Genomic DNA, 26,338 nt, shown 5'->3' on the forward strand with positions numbered 1-26,338 from the left:
CGTGCGCATGCGTATTAGTAGGGATTCCCCCAATTTCCCCGACCTTGACCTTAATACTCTCGCTTAATACTTTGGCGTTCAAGTCAGTTCATGCATTGTGAACAGTGTTAGAAAGTTGACTTCGGGAGTTCCCACTTCGAAAAGAGGCCTCTACTTCCAGTGTTTCTTACTTCTAGTTCATGCATACGGGCCCAGGACAGTGTGTGTGTCGAAATATTCAGATGCAGGTTTAAAACCGGAGTCTATAAAACTTTGTGGCCGTTTGTACGCGGAGCCATTGACGATATCTTGAGTTTTCATTACATCGGAAAACGTCACTAGTTTGTGTGCTTGTTTGTGTTCGGAGATTCTAGGCTGAAAGTAAAAGGACAGCTTGAAGTAATTCATTCTGTGTTTATCTGTGCTTGAAAAGAAGACCACTGAAGTTAACGCCAGGAAAAATTGAGAAAAAAGAGGAAATAAACGACAAAAAGAAACATCATTTTTCAATCAGAGTTTCTGTGGTGGGAAGAACAAGAACAGAGTACTGTACATGAAAGAGCTCCGTACTAGTCTCAAGAACAAAGGATATCTGCAAAAAATTTCAATCAAACGAAGATTCTGATTTTATTTTTTGACTGAAAACGAAAGAGGACAACATGCCAGCGTTCTTTGATGAAGTGTTCTATGATGTCCCAGGTATGCGTTTTGCTTGTGCGTTATTTGATTATTGAATGGCGAAGAAGACTTTTTTGTATTCTTTGTTTTCAGTGTAGTTACATACACATTTTTACATTTAGTCAAGTTTTGACTAAATGTTTTAACGTAGGAGGGGGGGGGGGGGGAATCGAGACGAGGGTTGTGGTGTATGTGTGTGTGTGTGTGTGTGTGTGTGCGTGTGTGTGTGTGTGTAGAGCGATTCAGACTAAACTGCTGGACCGATCTTTATGAAATTTGACATGAGAGTTCCTGGGACTGATATCCCCGGAAGTTTTTTTCTTTGTTTCGATAAATACATTTGATGACGTCATATCCGGCTTTTTGTAAAAGTTGAGGCGGCACTGTCACACCCTCATTTTTCAATCAAATTGATTGAAATTTTGGCCAAGCAATCTTCGACGAAGGCCGGACTTCGGTATTGCATTTCAGCTTGTTGGCTTAAAAATTAATTAATGACTTTGGTCATTAAAAATCTGAAAATTGTAAAAAAAAAATTCTTTTCATAAAACGCTCTAAATTTACGTTCATCTTCATCATTTTCTGATTCCAAAAACATATAAATATGTTATATTTGGATTAAAAACAAGCTCTGAAAATTAAAAATATAAAAATTATGATCAAAATTAACTTCCCAAAATCGATTTAAAAACAATTTCATCTTATTCCTTGTCGGTTCCTGATTCTAAAAACATATAGATATGATATGTTTGGATTAAAAACATGCTCAGAAAGTTAAAACGAAGAGAGGTACAGTAAAGCGTGCTATGAAGCACAGCGCTACCGCGCCAAACAGGCTCGTCACTTTCACTGCCTTTTGCACTAGCGGCGGACTACGTTCAGTTTCATTCTGTGAGTTCCACAGCTTGACTAAATTTAGTAATTTCGCCATACGCGTCTTGTTAGAATATTTTACTTGTTCGTTAACAGTCAGCGAAAAATCTTTTGCTTTGAAACTGCACACACATACACACACACACACACACACACACACACACACACACACACACACACACACACGCTCGCACGCACGCACGCACGCACACACACACACACACGCACACACACACACACACGCATGGACGTACGCATACACACACATATGCAACACATGGAAAACAGAGAGAGGCAGAGAGACAGAGAGAGACAGAGAGACAGACAGAGAGACAGACAGACATAGATGATACATAATCAGCTTCACCAAATTCTTTATGTGTTTCATGTCATCATAGAACATCGCGTTGTTGTATGGTTTTCATTGTCATTTAGGTCATTTATTGTTCACAACACACAAAACACACACACACACACACACACACACACACACACACACACACATACACACACACACACACACACACACACACACACACACACACACACACACACACACACACACACACACACACAAACACAAACACACACACTGAAGCCCTTTTAGCATTTACTTATGGTCGTATATCTGTCTCGTTATTGGCTCACGTAAGTGTAGCATATGCGATCGTAACTTTGTCTGTCTGTGCGTGCGTGCGTATGTGCGTATGTGCGTGCGTGCGTGTGTATGTCCGTGGTAGAAACTCTAACATTTGAAGACGTCACATTACATTGACGTAACATTATGACGTAAGAGGGTTAGACGTCACGCGAAGGAAGTACTGAAAGTCTCGGTCATTATTATTTTGAGCGGGCCGAGACTAGTTGGCAGTCGTGTCCCTGTAAGTAGGCTACATGCAGACAGACAGATCTAGATCTAGTGTCTCGCTTTCTTGCACAGTTTCACCTATGCTCTTTCTGTGTGTGTGTGTGTGTGTGTGTGTGTGTGTGTGTGTGTGTGTGTGTGTGTGTGTGTGTGTGTGTGTGTGTGTGTGTGTGTGTGACGGAGTGATTGAGTTTGTGTTACTGTTTGTCGATTTCTTACGTGAGCCTTGATGGCTTCGCCTCTTGTTAGTTATGTTCCTTGGCCTCATATGACTCATGCACGCTAAAATTCCTTTTTTATGGGAACGTACATGGGTCTTCTCTTCCACCTTTATTTCTTCTCATCGGTCTTGGAACTTGACGGATAAACCAATAGTAGCGAGCCATGCGCCAATTAAAAGAAAAAGAAATTAGCTCAACTGCTATAATTAGTTTCATCGGATTAGTCATTACAAAGTAATAATAAAAATAATATACAGTACAGTATATTATATTTATTATTAATTTTTTTTTAAACTTGCCTCTCTCTACTTATCTGTATTATTTTGTATTCATTGCCATTCGCAATGTGTGTTTTGTCTCTTGTTTTGATTGACACCACTGTTCATCCCTTTTCTTTGTCCACAGACACAGACGATGAGATAACAGATCTGAAAAAGAGGAAGTACCCTGTGGATAGCGTTCAGCGACCAAATCTTCAAAGTGAGTAGAACGATGTGGTCGAATGGCTAGGACATCCACAATTCAATGAAGAACTGACAGTCTGAATATAAAAGCTTGGAGCAGCTATATAGTCTTAAAAAATAGTTCCTTAGCTCCATTGTGTTCCTTTTTTATTTTTATTTTTTACATAAAGTCAAGTTTTGACTAAATGTTTGAACATAACATAGACTGGGAATCGAGACGAGGGTTGTAGTGTATACATATATATATGTTACAGTCAAAACGGGAAATCAGTCATTACGGGTAATGACTAAAAGTTTTAGTCATTTCCGGAAATGACTGATTTGATCAGTCATTACCGGAATTGCCTAAAATCTTTAGGCATTACCCGTAAATGACTAAACTTTGTGAATATTTTTTACCCTTATTGCCTGACTGCTAGTTCATGTTCAGTCATTACTGGTAATGTCTAGAGCATATTTTTAGTCATTTACGGGTAATGACTAAAGATTTTAGGCATTTCCAGTAATGACTGATCAAAACCGTCATTTCCGGAAATGACTAAAAGGCGAGATAACAACACGTACACTCTTGCAACAAAACATGGGATTCTAAAAGGTTCGTATGAAAGGAGTGGGTTTGAACTATGTCCACAAAAACTCCTGGATACGGCAGACCTTAACTTGACACAATCCTGAGCCTGCGAGAAACAGTTATTCGCGGATCACAGAGTGGTGGGCAGGGTTATATCAAGTGCAACTGTGCAGGAACAAAAAAGTGTCGCACTAACAGGTGCAAGTGCTACAAATCAAAGATAAAATGCAACAGTCGCTGCCACCAAAGCCTGAACTGCCACAACAAATGAAATGTGTGTGTGTCTGTGTGTGCGTGCGTGTGTGTGTGTCATTTACTTCAATTTTCCATTGATTTATTCTATTTTACTCCAGATTTCTGTTCAATTTATCGAATGTGTATTTGTCATTACAGCGTCAAAGTGTGTGTTCAAGACGGTTTAGTTGCAAGGGGTATTGACAGGGGGAGGGAGAGAGAAAGAGAGAGAGAGAGAGAGAGAGAGAGAGAGAGAGAGAGAGACAGAGAGAGAGACAGAGAGAGAGACAGACAGACAGGCAGAGAGAGAGAGAGACAAAGAGAGAGAGAGAGAGAGGCACAGACAGAGAGAGACACAGACAAAGACAGAGAGAGAGATAATTCCATTTTCTTTAAATTTCTGTTCATTTTATCTTTTCTTTATTCCAAATTTCTGTTCATTTTATCTAATGTGTATTTGAAATAAAAGATTGACAAATGTTTAACATCAGAGTTGCGAATAGATTGAGAGATTATGCGGTTCGGGGTTTGAGCGCTTTATGGCGAAGGGAGTGCGTTCTATATAGCATTTCTATTGGCCGATCTGAGAAGTACACGCATTTAGTGCGCGTTTTATAGCAATTGGCTTTCGCACACACGGGTGCAACCTTCGTGTCTACCACTCTGTGTGTTTTATAGCCTTTACAACCAAATAAATTTAATGTGTTTTTGCTTGATTTTTGAATTATTACTAAGTTTAATATTGACTTATGTTAAATATTGTATGGAAACACAATATCATGCATAATTGGATAAAAATTAGATGATTGTGGGGGAGCAAACTATGAAGACTCACAATTTTTGTAATAATGGGATTCATCTCAGAACATTTAGTTCATGTTCAGTCATTACTGGTAATGTCTAGAGCATATTTTTAGTCATTTACGGGTAATGACTACAGTTTTTAGGCATTTCCAGTAATGACTGATCAAAACCGTCATTTCCAGAAATGACTAAAACTTTTAGTCATTACCCGTAATGACTGATTTTCCGTTTTGACTGTAACATATATATATATACGACTAGAGTCTGTGTGTCTGTGTGTCTGTGTGTCTGTGCGCGATGCACGGCCAAAGTTCTCGATGGATCTGTTTCAAATTTGGTGGGCATATTCAGGTACACCCGGGACAGGACACAACCTGGTCGATATTTCAACACGTGCTCTCAGCGCGCAGCGCTGAACCGATTTTGGTTTTTCTCTGTTTTTCTCTGGATCCATTCCCAGTAACTCTTCCTTATCTTCTCCAGTGTTTTCAGCGTTTATCTCCCTTCCTTCGTGTGGCGTCAATCAATATTCCCGTTACTACGTTACTATTTTTAGAATGTCACGATTGCACCCGTAAGTTGTCCTTACTGTAAAAGTGAAAAGGTCGAATCAATTTATAGCCACGCGAAAAATACACTGTCATCTATCTCTATATATTTATAGATATAGATATACATATATATATACGGCTTCTCTGTGTGTGTGTGTGTGTTTGTGTGTGTGTGTGGGCAACACCTGTGGATTGTAGAGTTCTGTTTGTGATGTGGTCTAGCGGCTTTGGTGTGTCAGTATGTTCAGGCCTTCCTTCGAGAAGCCATAACAGTTATTCTCAATCCCGTTTGAGTGGACTTTGCCTTCAAAGGTGATTGTGGTGTTTCGGCACTCAGTTACATTTGGCGTCGTCGACAGCGATGGGACTCAACATGAAATGTTCAGGCCACTGAATCATTTTCGTGCTGTTCCCATTCCACCTGGGAGGGACCTTAGCTTCTCCAGTGTTTTCAGCGTTTATCTCCCTTCCTTCGTGTGGCGTCAATCCATATTCCCGTTACTACGTTACTATTTTTAGAATGTCACTGCACTGTCCAGAACGCTTTCATTGCACCCGTAAGTTGTCCTTACTGTAAAAGTGAAAAGGTCGAATCAATTTATAGCCACGCGAAAAATACACTGTCATCTATCTCTATATATTTATAGATATAGATATACATATATATATACGGCTTCTGTGTGTGTGTGTGTTTGTGTGTGTGTGTGGGCAACACCTGTGGATTGTAGAGTTCTGTTTGTGATGGGGTCTGGCGGCTTTTGTCTGTCTGTACAATTACGCCGGAAAACTCCGAGAGAGAGAGACTCGCCCGCTTCCCTCTTTGCTTGCTCTGTCTGTATGTTCTGGCATTTGAGAAGCCATAACAGATAATATAGGGCTTAGAAATAAGCTCTAAAATTCTCAATCCCGTTTGACAGGACTTCGCCTTCAAAGGTGATTGTGGTGAACCGCCACGCTGTCTGTCTCTGTCTCGCGATTCACCCCGGCGAAGCCGGGTATTCCTTCTAGTATATATATATATATATATATGTGTGTGTGTGTGTGTGTGTGTGTGTGTGTGTGTGTGTGTGTGTGTGTGTGTGTGTGTGTGTGTGTGTGTGTGTATGCGGGAAATCGACGAAGTTATGTTGTGTCTGGGTGAAAAAAAATGCAGTGTGTTCTATTTCATTTTGTGAGTTCGACAGATTGACTAAATGTAGTAATTTGTCTTTTCGCGACTTGTTTCTTCTCAGTTTGTTGGTTTGCTGGTTTGTTTATTTGTTTCCTTGCTTATTAGTTTGTTCATTTCCTTTTTTTTAAAGTTTTATTTTATTTATTTGTCCATTGATTGATTGATTGATTGATTGATTGGTTTTTAGCTCAGACTCGAACCCACTCCTTCCAGCCAAATGTAACGTGAAATATAATTCAAATGAGACTTGAAAGTCACATTATGTTTTCAAATGTTGTTTTATATCTCATGCCAGAACTCGTCAATAACTTCACTAGTTGTTTTCTGCAGGCGCAAATGCACGGCGTATCTCCATCAATACATGCATACGCACCATGCGAGAAGGCAGTGGGAATTACGATAGTCAGCTAATTGGATGCGAGAACTTGGGCTCCTATGCTGATGAAGGTTTGTATTGATTCACACACACACACACACACACACACACACACACACACACACACACACACACCCACACACACACAAACACACACACCCAACACACACACACACACGCACACACATACGCACGAACGCACGCACACACGGACGCACACACCCTCGTACACACACACACACGCACGCACGCACGCACGCACACACGCACGCACGCACACGAACGCACGGACGTACTCACGCACGCACGTACGCACACACACACACACACACACACTCGCACGCACGCACTCACGCACTCACGCACGCATACACACACGCACGCACACAACATAATAGAGAGAGAGAGAGAGAGAGAGAGAGAGAGAGAGAGAGAGAGAGAGAGAGAGAGAGAGAGAGAGAGAGAGAGAGAGAGAGAGAGAGAGAGAGAGAGAGAGAGAGATCTCCAACTGTGGAGACATACCTGAGGTAACTTTAAAGTAAAAGTGCATTGCCCCCCCAAAAAACTGAACTGTATTATAGGTTTTAGGCAGAGAGAGAGAGAGAGAGAGAGACAATGACAATGACAATGACAAATCTTTATTTTTCGAGGGTGACAAGAATAAGCATAGATATGCTTTTTTGCATCTGGCCCTCGCCCTAAAGAGGGACTAAACTATTTTACTATAACTATGACTAGGGAAAAAAAGGTTACATAAAAACATTAATGGTAGAACATATAAGTTTATGTACATGAAGCGCATTATGTACAAGCATTGTAGATCATTAGGTAGTGTTCAAAATTGGGTGTAAAGCAATGAAGATAAACGGAAAGTAACCCAACAATACATTAGCTCAGCAAAACAATGTATTACAGAGCCAAATCTTCGTGATTTTGTCACAATAAACCATAATTCCGATAATGAACAACTGTATACAAAGAAAACATACCAATCAAGTTTATTTGTTCATAGAGTTCATTAAATGGAAAGAATATTTGGTTCTAAAAGAATCTGTGTTGGTGGATTGCCGCAGGGCGTCCGGAAGAGCGTTCCAGAGGCTGCTTCCTGAATAAACAAGACTTGATTTAAATAGGTCTATCCTAGGAAGAGGAGTGTTTAGTTTTATAAAGTGGTGCGAATTCTTCAAAGAGAACTTTGAGCAAATGGTTTCGGGTGCATTTTCTGTCATAATTTTATGCATCATTATTCCTTTGTTGTAATTCATTCTTGACTTCAGAGGTAGGACCCCTATGTTGATGTAGTCTGAGTCGGTGAGAGTAGTCTGTTTGAGTAATACTACTTTTAGCGCTCTTTTGTGTAATCTGCTGAGTAGCTTTAGGGAATTATCACTTGCAGAGTCCCATAGAGTGGATGCGTAATCAATAAGAGACTGAATATGAGCAGTGAAAAATAACTTCCTGGCTTGACAATTAAGGAAGTGTTTAATTCTAGATAAGAGGTACACTTTCTTTGACACTAATTTACTAAGTTGTTCAATGTGAGTTGACCAAGACAGGTTGTTATCGATGTGGACACCTAGAACTTTGTGATGGTCGACTTTTTCCACTATATTGCCGTCAATCATTAAATCGGGACCAGTTGAGGTAAAATTCTGTCGTTTTTGTCTAGTTGTAATTATCATATATTTGGTTTTCTTTGGGTTAAGAGACATGTGATTTAGGTCAGTCCATTCTGTCAGCTGGTTTAGACTTCCTTGGAGGGATTCTGATAAGCGAGTTAAATTTTTGTTACTGGAGTGAATTGTGGTATCATCTGCAAAAAGTTCACATAAATGTTGAATATAAAGGGGGAGGTCATTAACATATATTGAGAAGAGCAGAGGTCCTAATACCGATCCTTGTGGTACACCGTAATCTACAGCTTGCATGCTCGATGCTCTAGTGTTTGTAAGAACTGTCTGTTGTCTGACAGAGAGGAATGAACTAACAAGATTGATAGTATCATATCCGACGCCATACAAACCGAATTTTCTAAGCAATAATGTGTGATCAATTACGTCAAAGGCTTTTGCAAAGTCTACGAAAATGGCACCACAGAATTCATTATCGTTTATTTTGTCCAACCACTGATCAACAAGAGAGATTAAGGCAGTGTGGCAGGAATGCTTAGCTCTAAATCCTGATTGTTTAGGATGGAATAAGTTGTTTTGGTTGAAATGTGTTAGGATGTGTTTGTTGATATGCTTTTCCAGTGGTTTTGATAACACAGACAAAATGGAAATTGGCCTATAATTTGAGGGGTCTCTTTTGTCACCTGATTTAAACAGAGGAATGACTTTAGCCTGTTTCAGGGCGACTGGAAAATATTGTTTGTCTAAACAGAGATTGTAAATGCAGGTAAGTGTTTCAGAAATTAGAGAGAGAGAGAGAGAGAGAGAGAGAGAGAGAGAGAGAGAGAGAGAGAGAGAGAGAGAGAGAGAGAGAGAGAGAGAGAGAGAGAGAGAGAGAGAGAGAGAGAGAGGGAGAGAGAGAGAGACATTGCTAGACGTGTGCGAACCTGTCAGCACTGACTGAAATACAGCGATGATAAAAAAAGGCCGTTCTTTGTTTCTCATTTATTAAAATAATTACCATTGCTGCAGCGCATTTCCGAATATGTCACTCCAGTTGCATCTAAATGACAGTTTAGCGAAGGTCCGTCGGACTTCTGAAGGTCAAATTTGCCACACAGAAATTGTCCAAAATTGTCCAGAATTGCGTAGGGGAAGGGCTCCTAATATGGACCACTTTTTGTTTCATGCTGATAACTAGCTTGTTTTCTAGCAAAGAAGTTTCATTTTGTGTTTGGTAGTCCTTCTCTCTTAGGTCAACCGTTAGGCCTAGTTAGAGTGAATTAGCTTTGATAGATATTCAGTTAAAATTAAATACAGAAAAAAATCACAAATGGTTCATATTAGGAGCCTGGGCGCCCAATATGGACCAATATAGAGGCCTTCACGAATCACCGTTAAAAGCCCTTTCTACTTCAAAATAACATGATACAACTTAGTGTGTAAGTCAGACTAATTAAAATATAATTTAGATTTATCTGTTTTTGGTCGATGAAGGCATTATTTGAAGCACACCGGGAAACTAAAGAAGCTTATCAAAAACGGAGTGAAAATAAGTGAAATTATCAACTACCACGAAAAGATGATTATTTGACATATTTTTTTTTAAATCTAGGGTGCTAGCAAATTGCTCAAGGAATTCATGAAAATAGCTTATAGCTTTTATTTTTTGCGATTTGTTGAAGGTGGTCCATATTAGGGGAAACACACATACATTGACCATTTGCTATTATGTGTTGTTTGCAGTAGAAACTCGGGGTCAACACTGTTAAAATGTAACAAATACGGTCCTAGCTGTCATATTTAGCGATTTTTGTGTGTGATAAGAGCTTCTACTGTGGACAGAAACGAGTCCGTTTTAGGCATCAAATTTAGAGTAAACGCTGCCAAAAGTGACAAAAAGAGAAAAATCCTAACGGTTTTGAGGTTTGTGTTTCTGCAACTGTTTTGACATGTGCAAGTTATCCAGAGAGAGTGAATACAGCGAATGAAACTGTTTTGAGCGCTCTAGCGTCGTTAGTTTGTCAGAACAGGGGGTGGTCCATATTAGGAGCCGGTCCATATAAGAAGCCCTTCCCCTATTAGGACGTATTTGTCTAATTAACCCGGATATCTTGTGATAAATCATTCTAAATGTCACATCTTCGTCTGTGCTTTCACTGTCACAGATGACTAAGGTTAATTAATAAATGGAGAAACATGGGATGAATAATTAAACTTGTCTCATATATTAGAGCGTCTAACTTTATGCCTTGTTTGAAATGGACGTTGGCTGCACTTCATTTGTCAAGGGCTGTTACTGGACAGGAAAAGGTGATAGAAGTCGAGTTATGAGGAACCTGACTGTTCTCTTCTGGCCCAAGATGACATCCTGACAGGGGGTATGGAAGGAGAGAAAGGGGGAATGTACGTTCTGGCTCACCGATTCCGACAGACCCTAAATATTAACGCAAAATAGGCTTCTGGACTAAACTTTTACTAAAATGAAACATGCGACAAAATCAGAAAAATACTGCATAAATCCATACAAAAAAAATACAGTAAAGTAAGGTTGTTTTGAACCAATGCCGGGTCTGTCGGAATCAGTAACCCAGAACGTACATTCTCCCTTTCTCTGATACAACATTCTTAAGCTCAATACGCTCTCTCATTTACAAACTTTACTTCATATGTTCTTTCACTGTTAGAATTATATCTGATACATGCAATGTGACTGTCTAAACGAATAGTTAACTCTTTACAAGTGATTCTATTTTTACTTTTTCTTCCCGTCCTATTTGAATCCCCTTTTTTAAAAACTGCTTTTTCAGATCTTCTATATCGAGTGGCTTGTTATATTCAGCTCGTGTTTTTGTTTGAATACTTGCTTTCTTACTTTTGTAGTCATCAAAGTCTGTTTGTATCTGTTTGAATTCTTCGTCAGAAACTTTTGAATCTTCAAGTGCTTTACTGATAGACAGTTTTAGGCTAGACAATTTTGATGATGCAAGAGTGGAAATGGATTCGTGTTTTTCAAGCTTTTTCACAATTTTTTTCATTATAGCTGATGCTATAAATGATAAACCACCAACTGCTGCTGCGACACCGCCTAGGATTAGAGAAACTGGAGTCCCTACTCCGGTAGCTAACAGAATTGTTCCCGTTACACCTGCAGCTGATGCAAGGATAGTAGAACCAGTGCTGGCATTAGAAAGGCTGTTGTAAGTTGTTGAGTACTTACGTCTAGCGCGAGAATATTTTTCTAATTCATCTTCTAGTTGTTTTTGTATATTACTAATGTGTGCCAGTCTAAATTGTTGACTTTCTGCTGCACTTTCATCAATATTAGGATAAAGCTTCACACTGCTAGTCATCTTTTTAATGCAAAATATAAAATATTTATCTTAATTCTCACTGGCCAGTGTTTCTGCTAAGCTTTGAAGCTGTTCATTGCTTAACACCTTATCTGTATAGTAGAAAGCAATCAAATCAAGATAAGTAAGATTAATACTTCTTATTTCTGTTAAATTATTTATATCTGCGTTAACAACAACATTTTGGTTTGACGTCTGTTTTTTTATTGTGTTAGAATCCTTTTGAACAGCAATAAATACTCTGACTTCTTCAACATTTAATGGTCTCCAGTTGAGATTTATTCCTCTCATTAGAACAGTGTTTGTGGTTTCTTCCCTTTTCCTGACAACTATATCAAATATCATAGTTGCATTCTGCCCTATTGGAAGCTTGGGTATAAAATCGACAATGGTGTCAGCGTCCTTTTCAACACTTTGTTTTCTGTGAATGAGATAGTTGTTCTTATGGAAAGGTTTAACTGCAACTTCTCCCCTGCTGTTAATCGCAGGAACAAGGCTAACAATTAGTGGTTTAGCATTGATTGACTTACGGAATGTGTCGTCTTTTCCAACAAGAGTGTATGGACTCACAAATTCAAACTTCATTTCCCAGTCAATCTTTTTGATAACAGGACTAAGTACCCATTTTTTATTCTGATGTTTCCACATGTAGAATGTGTCATCGACAATTGGATCAGGTACATTAACATCACGGATTTGACCTAGTTTGAGGAATCTTGGTTTCTTTTCATCGTCGATTTCCTTTCTCTTGTAATGACCAGTGTCTGTAAACTCGAATGCATACACTGCACCAACTTCAGCATTGCTCTCAAAGTCGATAGCGTCTGCTAAATCTTTCAACTCTATAGTTGAACATGCAACAGGATAAATTATTGTAGGTCCACTCGACATTTTAATACTCAATATTTTATGGAACTATTTCCAATGTAATGTTAAACAAACAATCAACTGGTTGTCCACTTTGATTTTTCAGATCAATGTGTAGGAATTCATGACACCCTTCCTCCAAGTCCTTGAACTGAAGTGTCTTAAATGTTGGCACGTGCATTTTACAAAAAGAGGCATCACTCGGTGGAAGAATCCTAAGCAGATCAGAACGCTGATCATTAAACAGATTATAGGATGTGTTAAGCTCTCTCATGTGAACAAACAGTACACTGTTAACATCCATGTCAATGGGACGTGTTCCCTTGTATAAATTTGTAATTCCAAGCATATCAAGGAGTTTGGTTGGAAACTCAAATGATCTGTTTACTTCTCTAGTTTTGGGCATAGTAAGAGTAGCAATGAGACTTGCATGATTTAAACTCGCTGTAATACCTACTGGAGCAAACAATTCTTTCTCTAAAGTGCAGAAGTCATAGTAACCATCTTCTACAGAATGTGTTTTACCATTAATTCTAACCCAGTTGTTAGCCTTTTTTTTACTGATATTATACCAAGTAACCTTGTACATAATTTCATGCAGTGCAACTTTCATTCCTCCATTTTGATTGTTGATAGGGTTTGCAAGTTTAACTGGCACACTAGTCTTCACATTTGTTAGTGTGATAAACATTTTTTATTCAACAACAAAAATGATTCAGTATAAATTCAACAAAGACATTAAATACAAAACTGGACCATATTACAATCCAAAGACTATTTCTTTCCATGAGTTGGACTTTGCTGTAACAGAAACACAATCCATTCGCGTTAAAGTGCCTGACCCATTCCATTCTTACCTAAATCCCCCAATCAAAAATGATAGTGTTCCAAAGATGTGGAACTCTCACCCAATTCAGTTCTATCAGAATCAGTTAAACTTTGCAATATTCTGTGCAACCACAGGATGTGGAGTGTCCTATGCAGACCACATGAATAATTCAAACTTACTGACAAAGTGTGTGTACACATTTCACGTTTACTATCAGTGCAGGAGAATCTTGTCTGAACTTCAGGCACCAATGCCGCATGAAAAGAGCTGGAACCCATTCAACAATAGGATAAACATGAAAGTGTATGAGCGTCTCTGCAATGAATTCAATATAGATTTTAAGACCGACTTTAGGCAAAAGCAAGACAAAAACCATGGCATGGGAACACTATATTTATGGGGTGTCCACAGGAGGTATAATTTTGATTACTGGCCAGGTCATACATCTTTTTCTTCAAATGTGCAGGTACAGTTAGGATCAATAGAACAAGAGCACCACAATGCATGGACTACTTTTATATTAGACACCGGCAAAGGTTTCACTGGATCAGGTGTTGAAAGGATCAATGAATCTATCCGAACATATGCGTGGTGCTTGCTAGGCTCGCAGGCACAGACACGATCAAACATAATGAGAACAAGCACAGGGTTTGGTGCACAGAAACAGTTGTTATCAAATTTAGAAGATGTCATAAACTCTGCAGTTGATCTGCCTTCCAGCATCAAAAGGTATCAAGACTCTCTCCGTTATGCAAGATCAAAAGTTGACTTTGCTGTTGGTAACGGCCTTTACATGTTACCTTCTGATCTCCAGCTGCAGATTGGAACAATAACAAATTATAACAATGAAATCATTATTGCTAGTGACACCCAGCCGCTTGGAAAGGGTGAAGAACTGAATTCAGAAATCAGAACGATGCTACAGCCATATCACAATGAACAGAAACAAAGCGTGACAAGTGAAGATCACGCTGCAGGTGAAGATCATTCTGTCACTAGTGATGATCAAGCTGTTAGTATTAGTGATGATCATGAATCGCAGAAGACTGCTCTAGTAATTGGTGGAGTGGGTGTAGGCTTACTTTTGCTTTATTCTCGTTAGCAGAACACCTGCAATTAAAACTATTAGAGTCCAGAGATGTTCAGCCATGAAACCAACAACTTTACCTGCAAAAGATAACAGCCAGCTAACAATTGAACCAATGATTCCTGGAAGTGCATCCAAAGCTTTTGCTGCTAGTTTCTTTAATAGTTCTGCAATGTGTTTGAGTTGTTTCTTTACCCATCCCGGGTCAGATGGAGATGAAGGTGAAGGTGGAGGTGGAGGTGTGACAGTGCCACCTGTGAGTGCTAACACTAATGTGCTTATTGCAAATCCTAACGCAGTTAGTATACTAGCTATTGTGATTCCCTGCTCTCTGAAAAGCGTTCTAATTCTTTCAGCAAGAGTTGTGTCTTCGTAAAGGATTCTTTGAATTGTATTTTTTATTCTGCTGACCTGTGTTCTCAGTTGTTCTCTATTGTTACTTAGAACTTCTAACCTTATGGCTTTCTCCTCCTGCAAATCTTTTAAACGCTTAGAAATTCTGTTTTTTACTTCTTGTTCTAGGTTCAAATCATCAGCATCAGCAAGTTTTTGTTTCTCTTTGTTTATATCTTCATCCAGCTGACCTAGTTTTGACAGATTATTTGCTATTTCACCTCTGATGGTTTGTAGTGATTGATTAAGGGCTTCTATTTCTCTCATAGGTAATAGTTCATGTGGAGTCTTCAGTGAAGTTTCCTCAGAAAAAGAAGTCTCTATCTCTTGTATAAGTTGATCAGCCTCATCTGCAAGTTTATTAAGATCTTGCAATGGAACAGATTCTATTTGAGTAGCAGTTGGTAGTCCTAGTTCTGCTTGTTGAAGTAAGGAAACAACATGGGAAGATGATGACCGTGTGCTAGGCACAATATCTAATTGCCTAAGTCGATTAGCAGTAAGTTTTTGTTTTAGTGAAACTTTTGATAGAAACTTAGCAGGATTAGATTTATATGTAAGTTGGACTTTTTCTCCTTTATCGCTAGTTGTATATAAATGATTTGCTTCCATTTTGAACTGGTTTGGATCTAAAACATCAGGTTCTTCTCCTAAACTTTTGTAGAAATCTCTAACTTTACCTTCCAGAAGTTCATGTCGTGCCACCTCATAATGCAGTGAATGATGGTAGGGAACCAAAGGGATTGCTTCGCTCATGTCGTCCGCTGGCTCAAATAAATCTTCAAATCCACCTTCTGCCATTTGTAACTTATTTTTTATTTTGAAAATAAAAAAAGATGGCACAATCGTTCGGTTCTGTTCTTGATCCTTACAGAAGGCTGAAAGAACCTCTCGGGGTAAAAGGAATAAGGCAAACAGTTATAGTTACAAATAATCCTTCTACTATTGATCAGAATGAAATACTTACTGTTAGGTTTCCTAATCTAGGTAAGAACGATGTTATTGTACCGGGCACTGTAAGACTATCATTCAAATTAGAATTAGAATCTGGCTCAGATGAAAATAGGACTTTGGCTTATAATGTAGGAAGAGCAATTGTGAGGAAGATTACTGTCAAACTGGAAGGGCGGGAAGTGATGTCATTGAATAATGCAGATGTATTTTTAGTTTACGCAGATAATTGGTTGACCGACAATGAAAAGAAAAACAGAGTGTTTCAAGGGATTCAGTCAGACAATGGGATAAAAGTTAGAATAGGAGCAGGAGATAAAGCTGACAATAACAAAAAAGATAACGCTGTCAATGTTGCTTTTGGAAACAAATTTTGTATTCCACTTGACTTTGAACTCATAAATTCACATCCTCCCTTCTATCAAGGAGCATTGCGTGACAGGCTGTCATACGACCTGACTTTCAATAGTTATGATCGTGTTATGCTTTCACAAGACCCGGAAGCAAAGTATAAGGTGTCTGGAATTTCTTTAGAGTTTGATGTTGTAAACCATCCTGAACTGGCTAGACTTATAGAAAATCAGTACAGTTCTAAGCTGCCTATCTATTATGAAAGAGTGTTGAATCACAGTACACTTTCAAAAAGCCAGGCTGATCCAATCTGGAACATTAACTTGAATACACCAGCTAGGTCAATGAAGGGAATACTTATGTTGTTTGAGGAACCAAAAGATTCATATGAAAGGCAAATAGAAAAGTTTTACAATCCACTAATCAATAGAGTATATTGCACAATTGAAGGGCAGCCAAACCAAATATTTGCATCTGGCATGCTGCCATACCAACACTATGATGAAGCAAGAAAGTACTTTACTGGAGGAAGATTGAAAGACCCAACATCTGATCTTGTGGCTAAAGATCTACATTTACACGGTGTTGGCGTAGAAGATTTCTTGACAAATAAATATGCGTTATGGCTGGATCTCAGAACAACTGACGACAACAAACTGCATGGAAGTGGAAGGCGAATTGAAAACGGATCAGAAGGAATCACAATACAAATTGAAAAGGAAGTAGGGAGTAGTAGTAAATCAGTTAAGATCTACGTGTTTGTTGTGTCAGATGCGCAGTTAAACATCTCTGAAAGCAGATTACAGGATATTGTTTATTGAACGTGTTAAAATGAAGTATCTAGATTTTCTTCCAAAAGATCCACACTGTTCTTTGATTTGTGGGGCAACAGGTTGCGGCAAAACAAGATATGTTTTGGATTTATTACAGACTGTTTACATAAATCACTTTGAACACATAGTCATATTCTGTCCAACCATAAAGCATAACAGAACATACAAGGAGAGAAAATTCATATGGTCTGATCAAAATATATTTATTGTAAATCCTTCTGATCGTCTAAATGTTTGCTTGGAGCATTATTTCGATCTTTTTCAGAACACGCCAACACTGTTTATTATTGATGACTGTGCAGCAGAACGTGACATTGTTAGAAAGAAAAGTGCACTAGCAAAGCTTGCATTCAGTGGACGACATGCATTAATATCAGTTTGGATATTAACACAAAAATACAATGCAGTTCTGAAAGACTTTAGAGAGCAACTCAAAACAATAACATTGTTCTATTCAAAGGACCGTGACAGTTTTGAAGAGTGTCTTCGAGAAAATGATGTCATTGAAAACAAACAGGAGAGAGAAAGAATAAAGAATAATCTGAAATCTTCTAAGCACTCGAAACTGGTTTTAAAAACTGATCAACCAGTTCAGTATGTATGTTTGTAGAAATCCTTGCTAAGTTCTTGCTAAGTTCTTACTCAAGTTTTTACTAAGTTCTTGTCAAGTTCTTACTCAAGTTTTTACTAAGTTCTTGTTAAGTTCTTGTCAAGTTCTTGTCAAGTTCTTACTCAAGTTATTGTCAAGTTCTTACACAAGTTCTTGTCAAGTTCTTACCCAAGTTCTTGTTAAGTTCCTACCTAAGTTCTTACTCAAGTTCCTACCTAAGTTCTTACTCAAGTTCCTACCTAAGTTCTTGTTAAGTTCCTACCTAAGTTCTTACTCAAGTTTAATTACTAGATTTTAATTTTATTCTGCATCAAAATAAAATGAACTGTGATGAATTGCTGATGCAGACTGCTACAGATATTGAAATCTGTGACAGTAGGACTATACCTGATAAAAAAGAAAGATTGTATTCACTTGCTGTTTGTGGAAAAACAAAACACTACCTTGGGCAGCAGTTAACTGTGGAAGAAGTACAACATCTTTCCTCAGAAGATATAGAAAAGTATCATGGACGGTATGAATCAGTGCTTGGTTCTAAGATGGTTAGAAGTATTGGACAGACTGTTATAGGTTTGTACACAAAGATTTTTGGACATTTTACACCTCTCGACTCGGAGGAAGACTTAACACATGATCTAACTCATGACCCTGTTGTTTCCAAGTCCCTCGAATCTCTTGCCTGTGGCCTGTATTATCGATTTGGTTCTTTATTAGTACCATTTGTTGCTGGATTAATTACTTTCAAACACATTAATTTTCAGAATAAAAAAGATGACAGATCAGTTGAAGCAGACAGTGGAGCAGACGAAAATACCAGAAGTGAACACAGTGACAAAGAAACCTGGTAGAGTAGAAGCAGGAAAAAAACTAGCCGAATGGAACAGACAAAAAAAGTTAAATCAAAAGGCAAAGCAGAACATTATGTCTGAAGTTGAGCAGACACCAAACATTCCTGAAGTGACTAAGGTCACACAAACTGATCAAGAATTAAAATCTTCATTTCTATCATACAGAAAAGTAGCTGTAGCAGCTGTTGTTGGAGGAGGTGGATACTTGCTTTACAAACTTTGGCAAGGCAAATATAAAGTGTCAGAAACACCAAAATCAGAAACACCAAAATCAGAAACACCAAAACCAACAAACAAAGCAGCACAAACAATAAAAAAGCCCACAGTAGTACCTGCAGTGGATTCATTTCATATGGAATAATTTTAATATTTTAATTTTGATAACATAAAAATGAGTTCTGAAAAGACAATAGTTAATCTAGTTTATCACGCTGCAGTGATTGGAGGCTTGAGTGTAGGTTACACAATGCTGGGTAAAAGTCTCATCAGAATGAAACCAGCCGACTTGGGAAAGTTAGACTTCGAAGACGGTGCTAAACTAATTGGTGTTGTGACAGCTTCCTTTGCAACAAAAGACTTTTTGGTGAAGCAAGGAATTATTCCAGAAAATATAAACATGTAAGACAATAAAATGGCTAGCTTGGTTATGATGGTGGGAGGTGCGATTGTAAATGCGCTTGCATTTTCTGGCAGCAACTATTTGTTTTCTAAACTGCAAAATGGTGAAGAGAGGGAAAGGCACAACAAAGCCATGGAACAACTGGCGAAAGCACAGGATGAATACGAGAAGAAACGAATTGCGCAGTTAGACTTTATGAATGATAAACTCAGGCAGCAAGGACATGCAAACAAAACCTTTGCCAATGTTGATGCAGCCATTCAAGAATACTATCTCGTAACTGGAAAGAAAATGAAGACAAGTGCTCCTCCAAAACTGGGTGACTTTTATCAGCCTTCAGAAGAGCAGAAAATGGGCGAGATTGTTTTCATTGTTATTGGTATGGCTGTTGTTTACTTTATTGCGCGTGCTGTCAAATCTTAATATTCTGTCATTTAAAAAACCATGAGTGATGCTTTGTTATCTAAAATATATTATTCCCCAAAAGGATACTGGAAAGGAAGAACTGCTATTGACAAGCTCAGTGACGCAGCAGGTGTTTCTCAAGATATAGCAAAGAAATGGTTGTCAAAGCAGGCAGTTTGGCAGATCTATTTACCTGCACCAAGAAAAATTACACGACCACACTTTGTTAACATTAAACCGAATGACACTCATCAAATAGACCTGCTGTATTTACCGCATGACACAGTCAGAAGGAAGAAATATAAGTATGCACTGACTGTAGTTGATGTTGCAACAAGATACAAAGATGCTGAACCGTTGACAGAGAAAAGTGCTATAGCTACAGCTGTTGCCCTGCAAGAAATTTACAGACGTGGACCACTAAAGTATCCCAGAATGATTCAGTGCGATGATGGTAAGGAGTTTAAAGGAGCTGTCAACCAGCTTCTGTTAAAACATCATGTTACAGTGAAGAGAGGTATTCCAGGAAACCACAGGTCACAGGCTATTGTTGAGAGCTTTAACAAACAGTTGGCAGAAAAACTGTTTTCATATCAGTACCATCAGGAATTTTTGGACACAGAAAGTAAATTGCGTAACACTGAATGGGTCAAAAGATTACCATCAGTACTTAGAGCAATGAATCTGGAGGTATTTAAAGCTACAGGGTTAAGACCAGTTGATGCAATCAAACAGAAAACAATACCTGTTGCTCCAAAGTCAACAACACCAGTGGCATTACTACCTTTCAATCAGAAAGTCAGATATTTATATGCACCCGGTGAAGCTGAGGGTGACAGCAGGAAGCGTGCAACGGATCCAATCTGGAGTATTAACATTCATGAAATCAAGAGAGTAGTAGAGACAAATCCACCTATATATTACTTGAGAGAACCAGCACCGCAAAGAGCCTTTGTAAAAGAGGAATTACAATTAGTTCCACGTGGTACAAATGTTAAATGATTTTTTATTTCAGATTTTATAGTGTTAACAAAAATGGAAGCAACTTCATTTTTTTTAATTTATATTTTTATTTTGAGTTATAAAATCAAACTCACAGCGATGGAAGACTCTGTATTAGAATCTTTATCGACAGTATTTGACACCGTTGAATTACAAGTAACGGATCCTCAAAATGTGCAGTCCAGTGTGCAAGACGCCATTGAACAAATTCCAAACAATTTGTTGATTGAACCTCCAGTAAAAGTGCAGATAGTCAGTTTAATAAAATACAAAACAGTCAGTGATGAGGTGCTAGAAGTTCATGTTTCAACCAGACAACTAGCACTTAATTCTATGGCAGAATTGAATGGAAACTGGGCAGATGAAATGATGAAACGGTTTGAGCAAGCTGCAGAGGATGCAAAGATGAAAGGATCCGGATGGTCAGAAGGTGAAATTCTAAAAATAGAATTGAAGCTAAGTAAATTTGCCCCCATCAGAGGTAGAAGTTACATACCTTTACCTCCTGCTCTTGTCAAAAAACGTGCTGTGCTGAACATAAAGAATGATGATGACAAATGTTTTATGTGGTGTGTTCTGGCAAGACTGTACAGTGTAAAGAAAAATGCAGAAAGAGTGTCTAACTATCATGCATACAGAAATAAACTAAACTTTACTGGTATTGAATTTCCTGTCAGCATTACAAGCATTGACAAATTTGAACAGCAAAACAAACCCATCACCGTAAATGTTTACACGTGGGATGAGGAAGATGAACTGAAACCAGTCAGAATATCAAAGAACTCACCAACGATTGGTGATTGTGATACTAACCATGTTGACATGTTACTAATGACTGATGGTGTAAAATATCATTACACTTTGATTCGTACAATGAGTAGACTGATGGCGAGCACAAGCAATCACAATAGTAAACAAGACTTTTGTAGGCGATGTCTCTTGCGTATTCCATCAATTCATGCAGCACTTATACACAAGCAACATTGTAAGAGCGTTGATGATGCGGTTGTGAAGTTAACAACACCACCGCCAGACAGCAAAGTGTATTTTAAGAATGTATGCAAACTACAGAAAAGTCCTTATGTTGTTTATGCTGACTTTGAATCTATCATTGTGCCATATGAAGGACCTTTACCAAAAGACCTACCTAAAACAGTAACTCTAAGTAATCATCAAGTCTGTTCATATGCATTTATTGTTGTTAGTTCAGATGGTAAACATTCTAAACCGCAATTGTACAGAGGACCTAATGCAGCAAAGAACTTCTTACAGCAAATGAACCAAGTGCGAAATGACTGCTCCAAACAACTGAATCTTTCAGACATTGTTATGAAACCTGAAGACCAAGAACAGTTTAACTCTACCACACAGTGTTGGATATGCGAACAAAGTCTAACACCAAACACAGACAATCCAATAGTAAGAGATCATGATCATGTAAGTGGGCAGTTCCGAGGAGCAGCACACAGCAAATGTAATCTACAATTAAAGTTTGATCCTAAGACTTGGAAGCTTCCAATCTTCTTCCATAACTTGCGCGGTTATGATTCACATCTGATCATGCAGGCAGTAACTGATGAATACAAAGCAAGATGCATTGCGCAGTCTTCAGAAAAGTACATGGCCTTTACTCTGAATAGTTTATACTTCTACGATTCTGCTCAACATCTGATGGGAACACTTGAGTCTTTATCTTCATCACTAACTGCTTTCCCAATCACATGTAAGTACTTTGACAGTGACTTAGTTAGAAAGGGAGTCTATCCATATGAATACATGGATTCGTGGGAGAGGTTTGATGAAGATGAGTTACCACCAAAGGATGCTTACTTCTCACGGCTGAAGAGTAAAGGTATAAGTGACGAAGACTATGAACACGCTAAGACTGCATGGAATAAATTAGGATGTAATACAATGGGTGATTATCATGATCAATATTTGTTGGCTGATGTTTGTTTACTTGCAGATATATTTGAGAATTACAGAAGAACATGTATGAAGCACTACAATCTAGATCCTTCACATTACATATCTGCACCAGGCATGAGCTGGGATGCATTTCTTAGATTTACAGGAGTAAAGATTGACTTGCTATCAGATCTACCTACACTTCAGATGATTGAAAATGGACTACGTGGAGGAATCAGTATGGCTTCACACAATTACTGCAAAGCCAACAACAAATACTTGGACGACTTTGATCCTATGAAACCTTCTAATTACATCATGTATCTAGATGCAAACAATTTGTATGGTTGGGCAATGTGTCAGACGCTTCCACTTCGGAATTTTAAGATCTATTCAGGACCATTTTCACAATGTGTTGTGCTGACAATATTAAAAGCAGGCCCAGACAGTCGAAAGGGATGGATACTAGAAGTTGACTTAGACTATCCACTATCACTTCATGATCTACATAATGATTATCCTTTAGCGGCTGAGAGGTTAAAAGTAAACCCAAGAGAACCTCCAAAGCTGGTGCCCAATCTGTTTCACAAAAAGAAGTATGTGTGTCACTACAGACTGTTACAGTTTTACATTAGACATGGATTAATTTTGAAGGCTGTTCATCGTATAATTTTATTTGATCAAGAACAGTTTATGAAACCTTACATCATGAAAAACACAGAACTGAGAACCAAAGCCGCTGATGCATCAGAGAAAGACTTTTTTAAACTGATGAACAACAGTTGCTTTGGTAAGACAATGGAAAACCCACACAAGAGAAAGGATGTTAGACTTGTTACAAGAGAAAATGAGGCCATCAAGCTGACATCCAAACCACAGTATCAAAACTTTAAATACTTTCATGAACAGCTGTATGGTATCTTAATGAAAAAACTTGTAGTCAAGCTTGACAAACCAGTATTCATAGGCTTTACTGTGCTAGAGTTGTCAAAACTGTTGATGCTTGAGTTTTTGTATGATTATTTGAAACCAAGATATCCCAAATCGAGAGTACTTTACACAGACACAGATTCATTCTTACTTGACATTCCAGCGGATGACATTTACAAAGATCTAGAAGCTGAAAGTCCTGCAGTAAAAGGAAAAGATTCTTTTTATGACACTTGCGACTACCCTAAAGAATCACCATTGCACTCAAATGTTAACAAGAAGGTTATTGGAAAGATGAAAGATGAAATGAATGGGAAGATAATTAAGGAGTATGTTGGATTGCGTGCAAAGATGTACAGTGTTGCAAGTGAGAAAGGGGTGGTTAAAAAAGCAAAGGGTGTAAGCAAACAGGTTGTAAAGTCGAGCATATCGCATGATAACTACAAGGAAGCACTGTTTCAGAAGCGAGTGTTTCACCATGACAACCCTAAGATCAGTTCCGCGCTTCATCAGATCAACACAACTATTGTAAACAAGAAATCTTTAGATGCTAATGACACAAAGCGCGTTTATTCATCACCAGAATATTCTTATGCAATTGGACACTGGAGAACAAACGCAAATAGTCTGAGTGTGTAATAAGAATTTTTGTCAATCGGGAAAACCCGCTATGACAGCTTTGTTTTGACTGCAGCGGGGGAGAGGAAGTTGCTTGCGTTTGGGAAGTGTTTGTGAAAGGGGAGTTAGTAGGCTTTGTTGAGTTTCAAAGCAGCCACCAAGTACACTTATCAAAAGCTTGAATAAAATAAACAAGTCAATTGAATAAGTTAACACTCGGCGGCCGCCCGAAGGCAGCCTAAATATTGAAGCGTAGTGAAGCGTAGTGAAGCGTAGTGAAGCGTAGTGAAGCGAAGCGTTGAAACAGAGTGAAGCAAAAACAATAACACAGCTGAAGCAGGGTGTTGAAGCAGGATGATTAAGAAGACAGCCAAAGCAGGGCAGGCGCAGCAAACCGTACATGCATGATCGTTACTATATTTAGAATCACGTCATTACTATTTTTGAAACCGTACATGCATGATCGTTACTATATTTAGAATCACGTCATTACTATTTTTGAAACCGTACATGCATGATCGTTACTATATTTAGAATCACGTCATTACTATTTTTGAAACCGTACATGCATGATCGTTACTATATTTAAACACTTGTCTAACAGTGCAGGTGCAGTGTGATACTTCTGTTGTTGCGCACAAACAAGCACTGTAAGTCTAAGACTGGGACTGTTGGAGCTCTGATGTGACAGGAATATGCGGCGTTTCTGACCAGTACTCTCTGTACTCTTCGATCTGGAGCATCTCTTCGATTTGTTTAAGTTTGCCCATGATAAAACTGATTGGCAAACCAACAGTGGTAAATCGCGGAAATGCATAAAGCGATCTAGCAACGGCGCGTAGTCTACGCGCATGAACATCGGAATAGCCAGTTTTTGCTTTCAACCAGTCAGCCCACGTTTCTTTCATTCTCCCTTCTTTTCTTTGCTTCTCCTGCCATTGTTTGCACATAATCAAAAACTGTCCAAACTGAATGTAAATTAAGATTTGTTGTGCGTCCTGTCTTTTGAGATTTCTCATCCCTTTTTGCAGTCTTTCCACAATATCTTTTTCATTTTCTGCTTGAGCAAAATAAGCATTTGTGAAAGCTTCTGTGGATATAGCATGGCTAACATCTGCTTGGTTTGAAACGAGATAGTGATGTAAATCACTTGGCGTTGTTGGTTCTACTCTCTTTTTCTTTCCGTCTTTTTCTTTGAACAAATCTTCTATCTTCCTTTTTGGTTTTTTGGGTAGTCTCATTAATCCTTCTGTTTTAGCCTTAACTGCTATTAAGGCCATCTGCTCAAAATATTTTCTATTCTCTTCTAGTACATGCTGTTCTTCTTCTGTCCAAAATTCTGATGGTGTTGGCGCTGGTAGTGGGACATTACAAGCTTGTTCCATGTCAGGTAGAATTAAAGTTGTTGGCCGCCTAGAATAATCTAACAATTCTTGATGTCCTGAGCTAACCCTATAGATTCTTGAGACAGGCAAAACACTTTTCTCACAGAAAACACGTCTTCACACCACCACAGCACCAGGAAAAATGACAAACACACGCTGGCTCTTTGGAGAGCGTCTAAAAATAAAGTGGCTTAACCAGGTTGCAGGCCTGGCAAACACACGCTGGCTGTTTGGAGAGCGTCTAAAAATAAAGTGGCTTAACCAGGTTCTGGGTTACTGATTCCGACAGACCCGGAATTGGTTCAAAACAACCTTACTTTACTGTATTTTTTTTGTATGGATTTATGCAGTATTTTTCTGATTTTGTCGCATGTTTCATTTTAGTAAAAGTTTAGTCCAGAAGCCTATTTTGCGTTAATATTTAGGGTCTGTCGGAATCGGTGAGCCAGAACGTACATTCCCCCTTTCTCTCTGAAGGACTCTGTGTATGTGTGTGTATATTGGATGGGGGAGGGATGTGATATGGGGATGTTCGATGTGGGGGGAGGGGGGGGGAGGCGGTTGGTGTCGGTCTCCAATTCTACACCGTTGGACTCGAGCTTTTATCAGGCATGAATATGATTTAGACTCTTGTTAACGCTGTCTTACCGAAATGATACTACTAATAGGTTGAGTATTGAGGGACGGCCGGTTCAAAGTTTAAAGTAACTCTACTTTTTGGGACCTTTGTTTAGCTGTAGAGTCCATATTTTGCCGTTGACAAACACACACACAAAAACACCCAAAAGTTAGTTTTGCTGCACAATTGTTACAGGTTTTTGTCATAGTCAGTAAATGCATTATATCTTATTGCTGTTATTGTTTTCTTCTCTCATTCCTCATCCTGTACCTTGCACGCTATTTTTTCTGAGTTCATTTTCTTGTCTTTTAATCTTTTTTTTAAATGTTGTTT

At 38.5% G+C, this 26,338-nt stretch overlaps 1 protein-coding gene across 1 annotated transcript in view; it reads left to right on the forward strand.

Annotated features, from left to right (window-relative positions):
* LOC138980348 (serine-rich adhesin for platelets-like) overlaps nt 1–26,338 on the forward strand; it is a gene marked incomplete in the record, with an annotated part of 69,665 nt that overhangs the window by 18,479 nt on the left and 24,848 nt on the right. The window contains 2 exon segments of the mRNA XM_070353216.1: nt 3,022–3,096; nt 6,742–6,858. Of these exon segments, the coding sequence (XP_070209317.1) occupies nt 3,022–3,096; nt 6,742–6,858 (192 nt within the window).

This window comes from Littorina saxatilis, linkage group LG11, assembly GCF_037325665.1.
Source record: "Littorina saxatilis isolate snail1 linkage group LG11, US_GU_Lsax_2.0, whole genome shotgun sequence".
NCBI classification, from domain to species: domain Eukaryota; kingdom Metazoa; phylum Mollusca; class Gastropoda; order Littorinimorpha; family Littorinidae; genus Littorina; species Littorina saxatilis.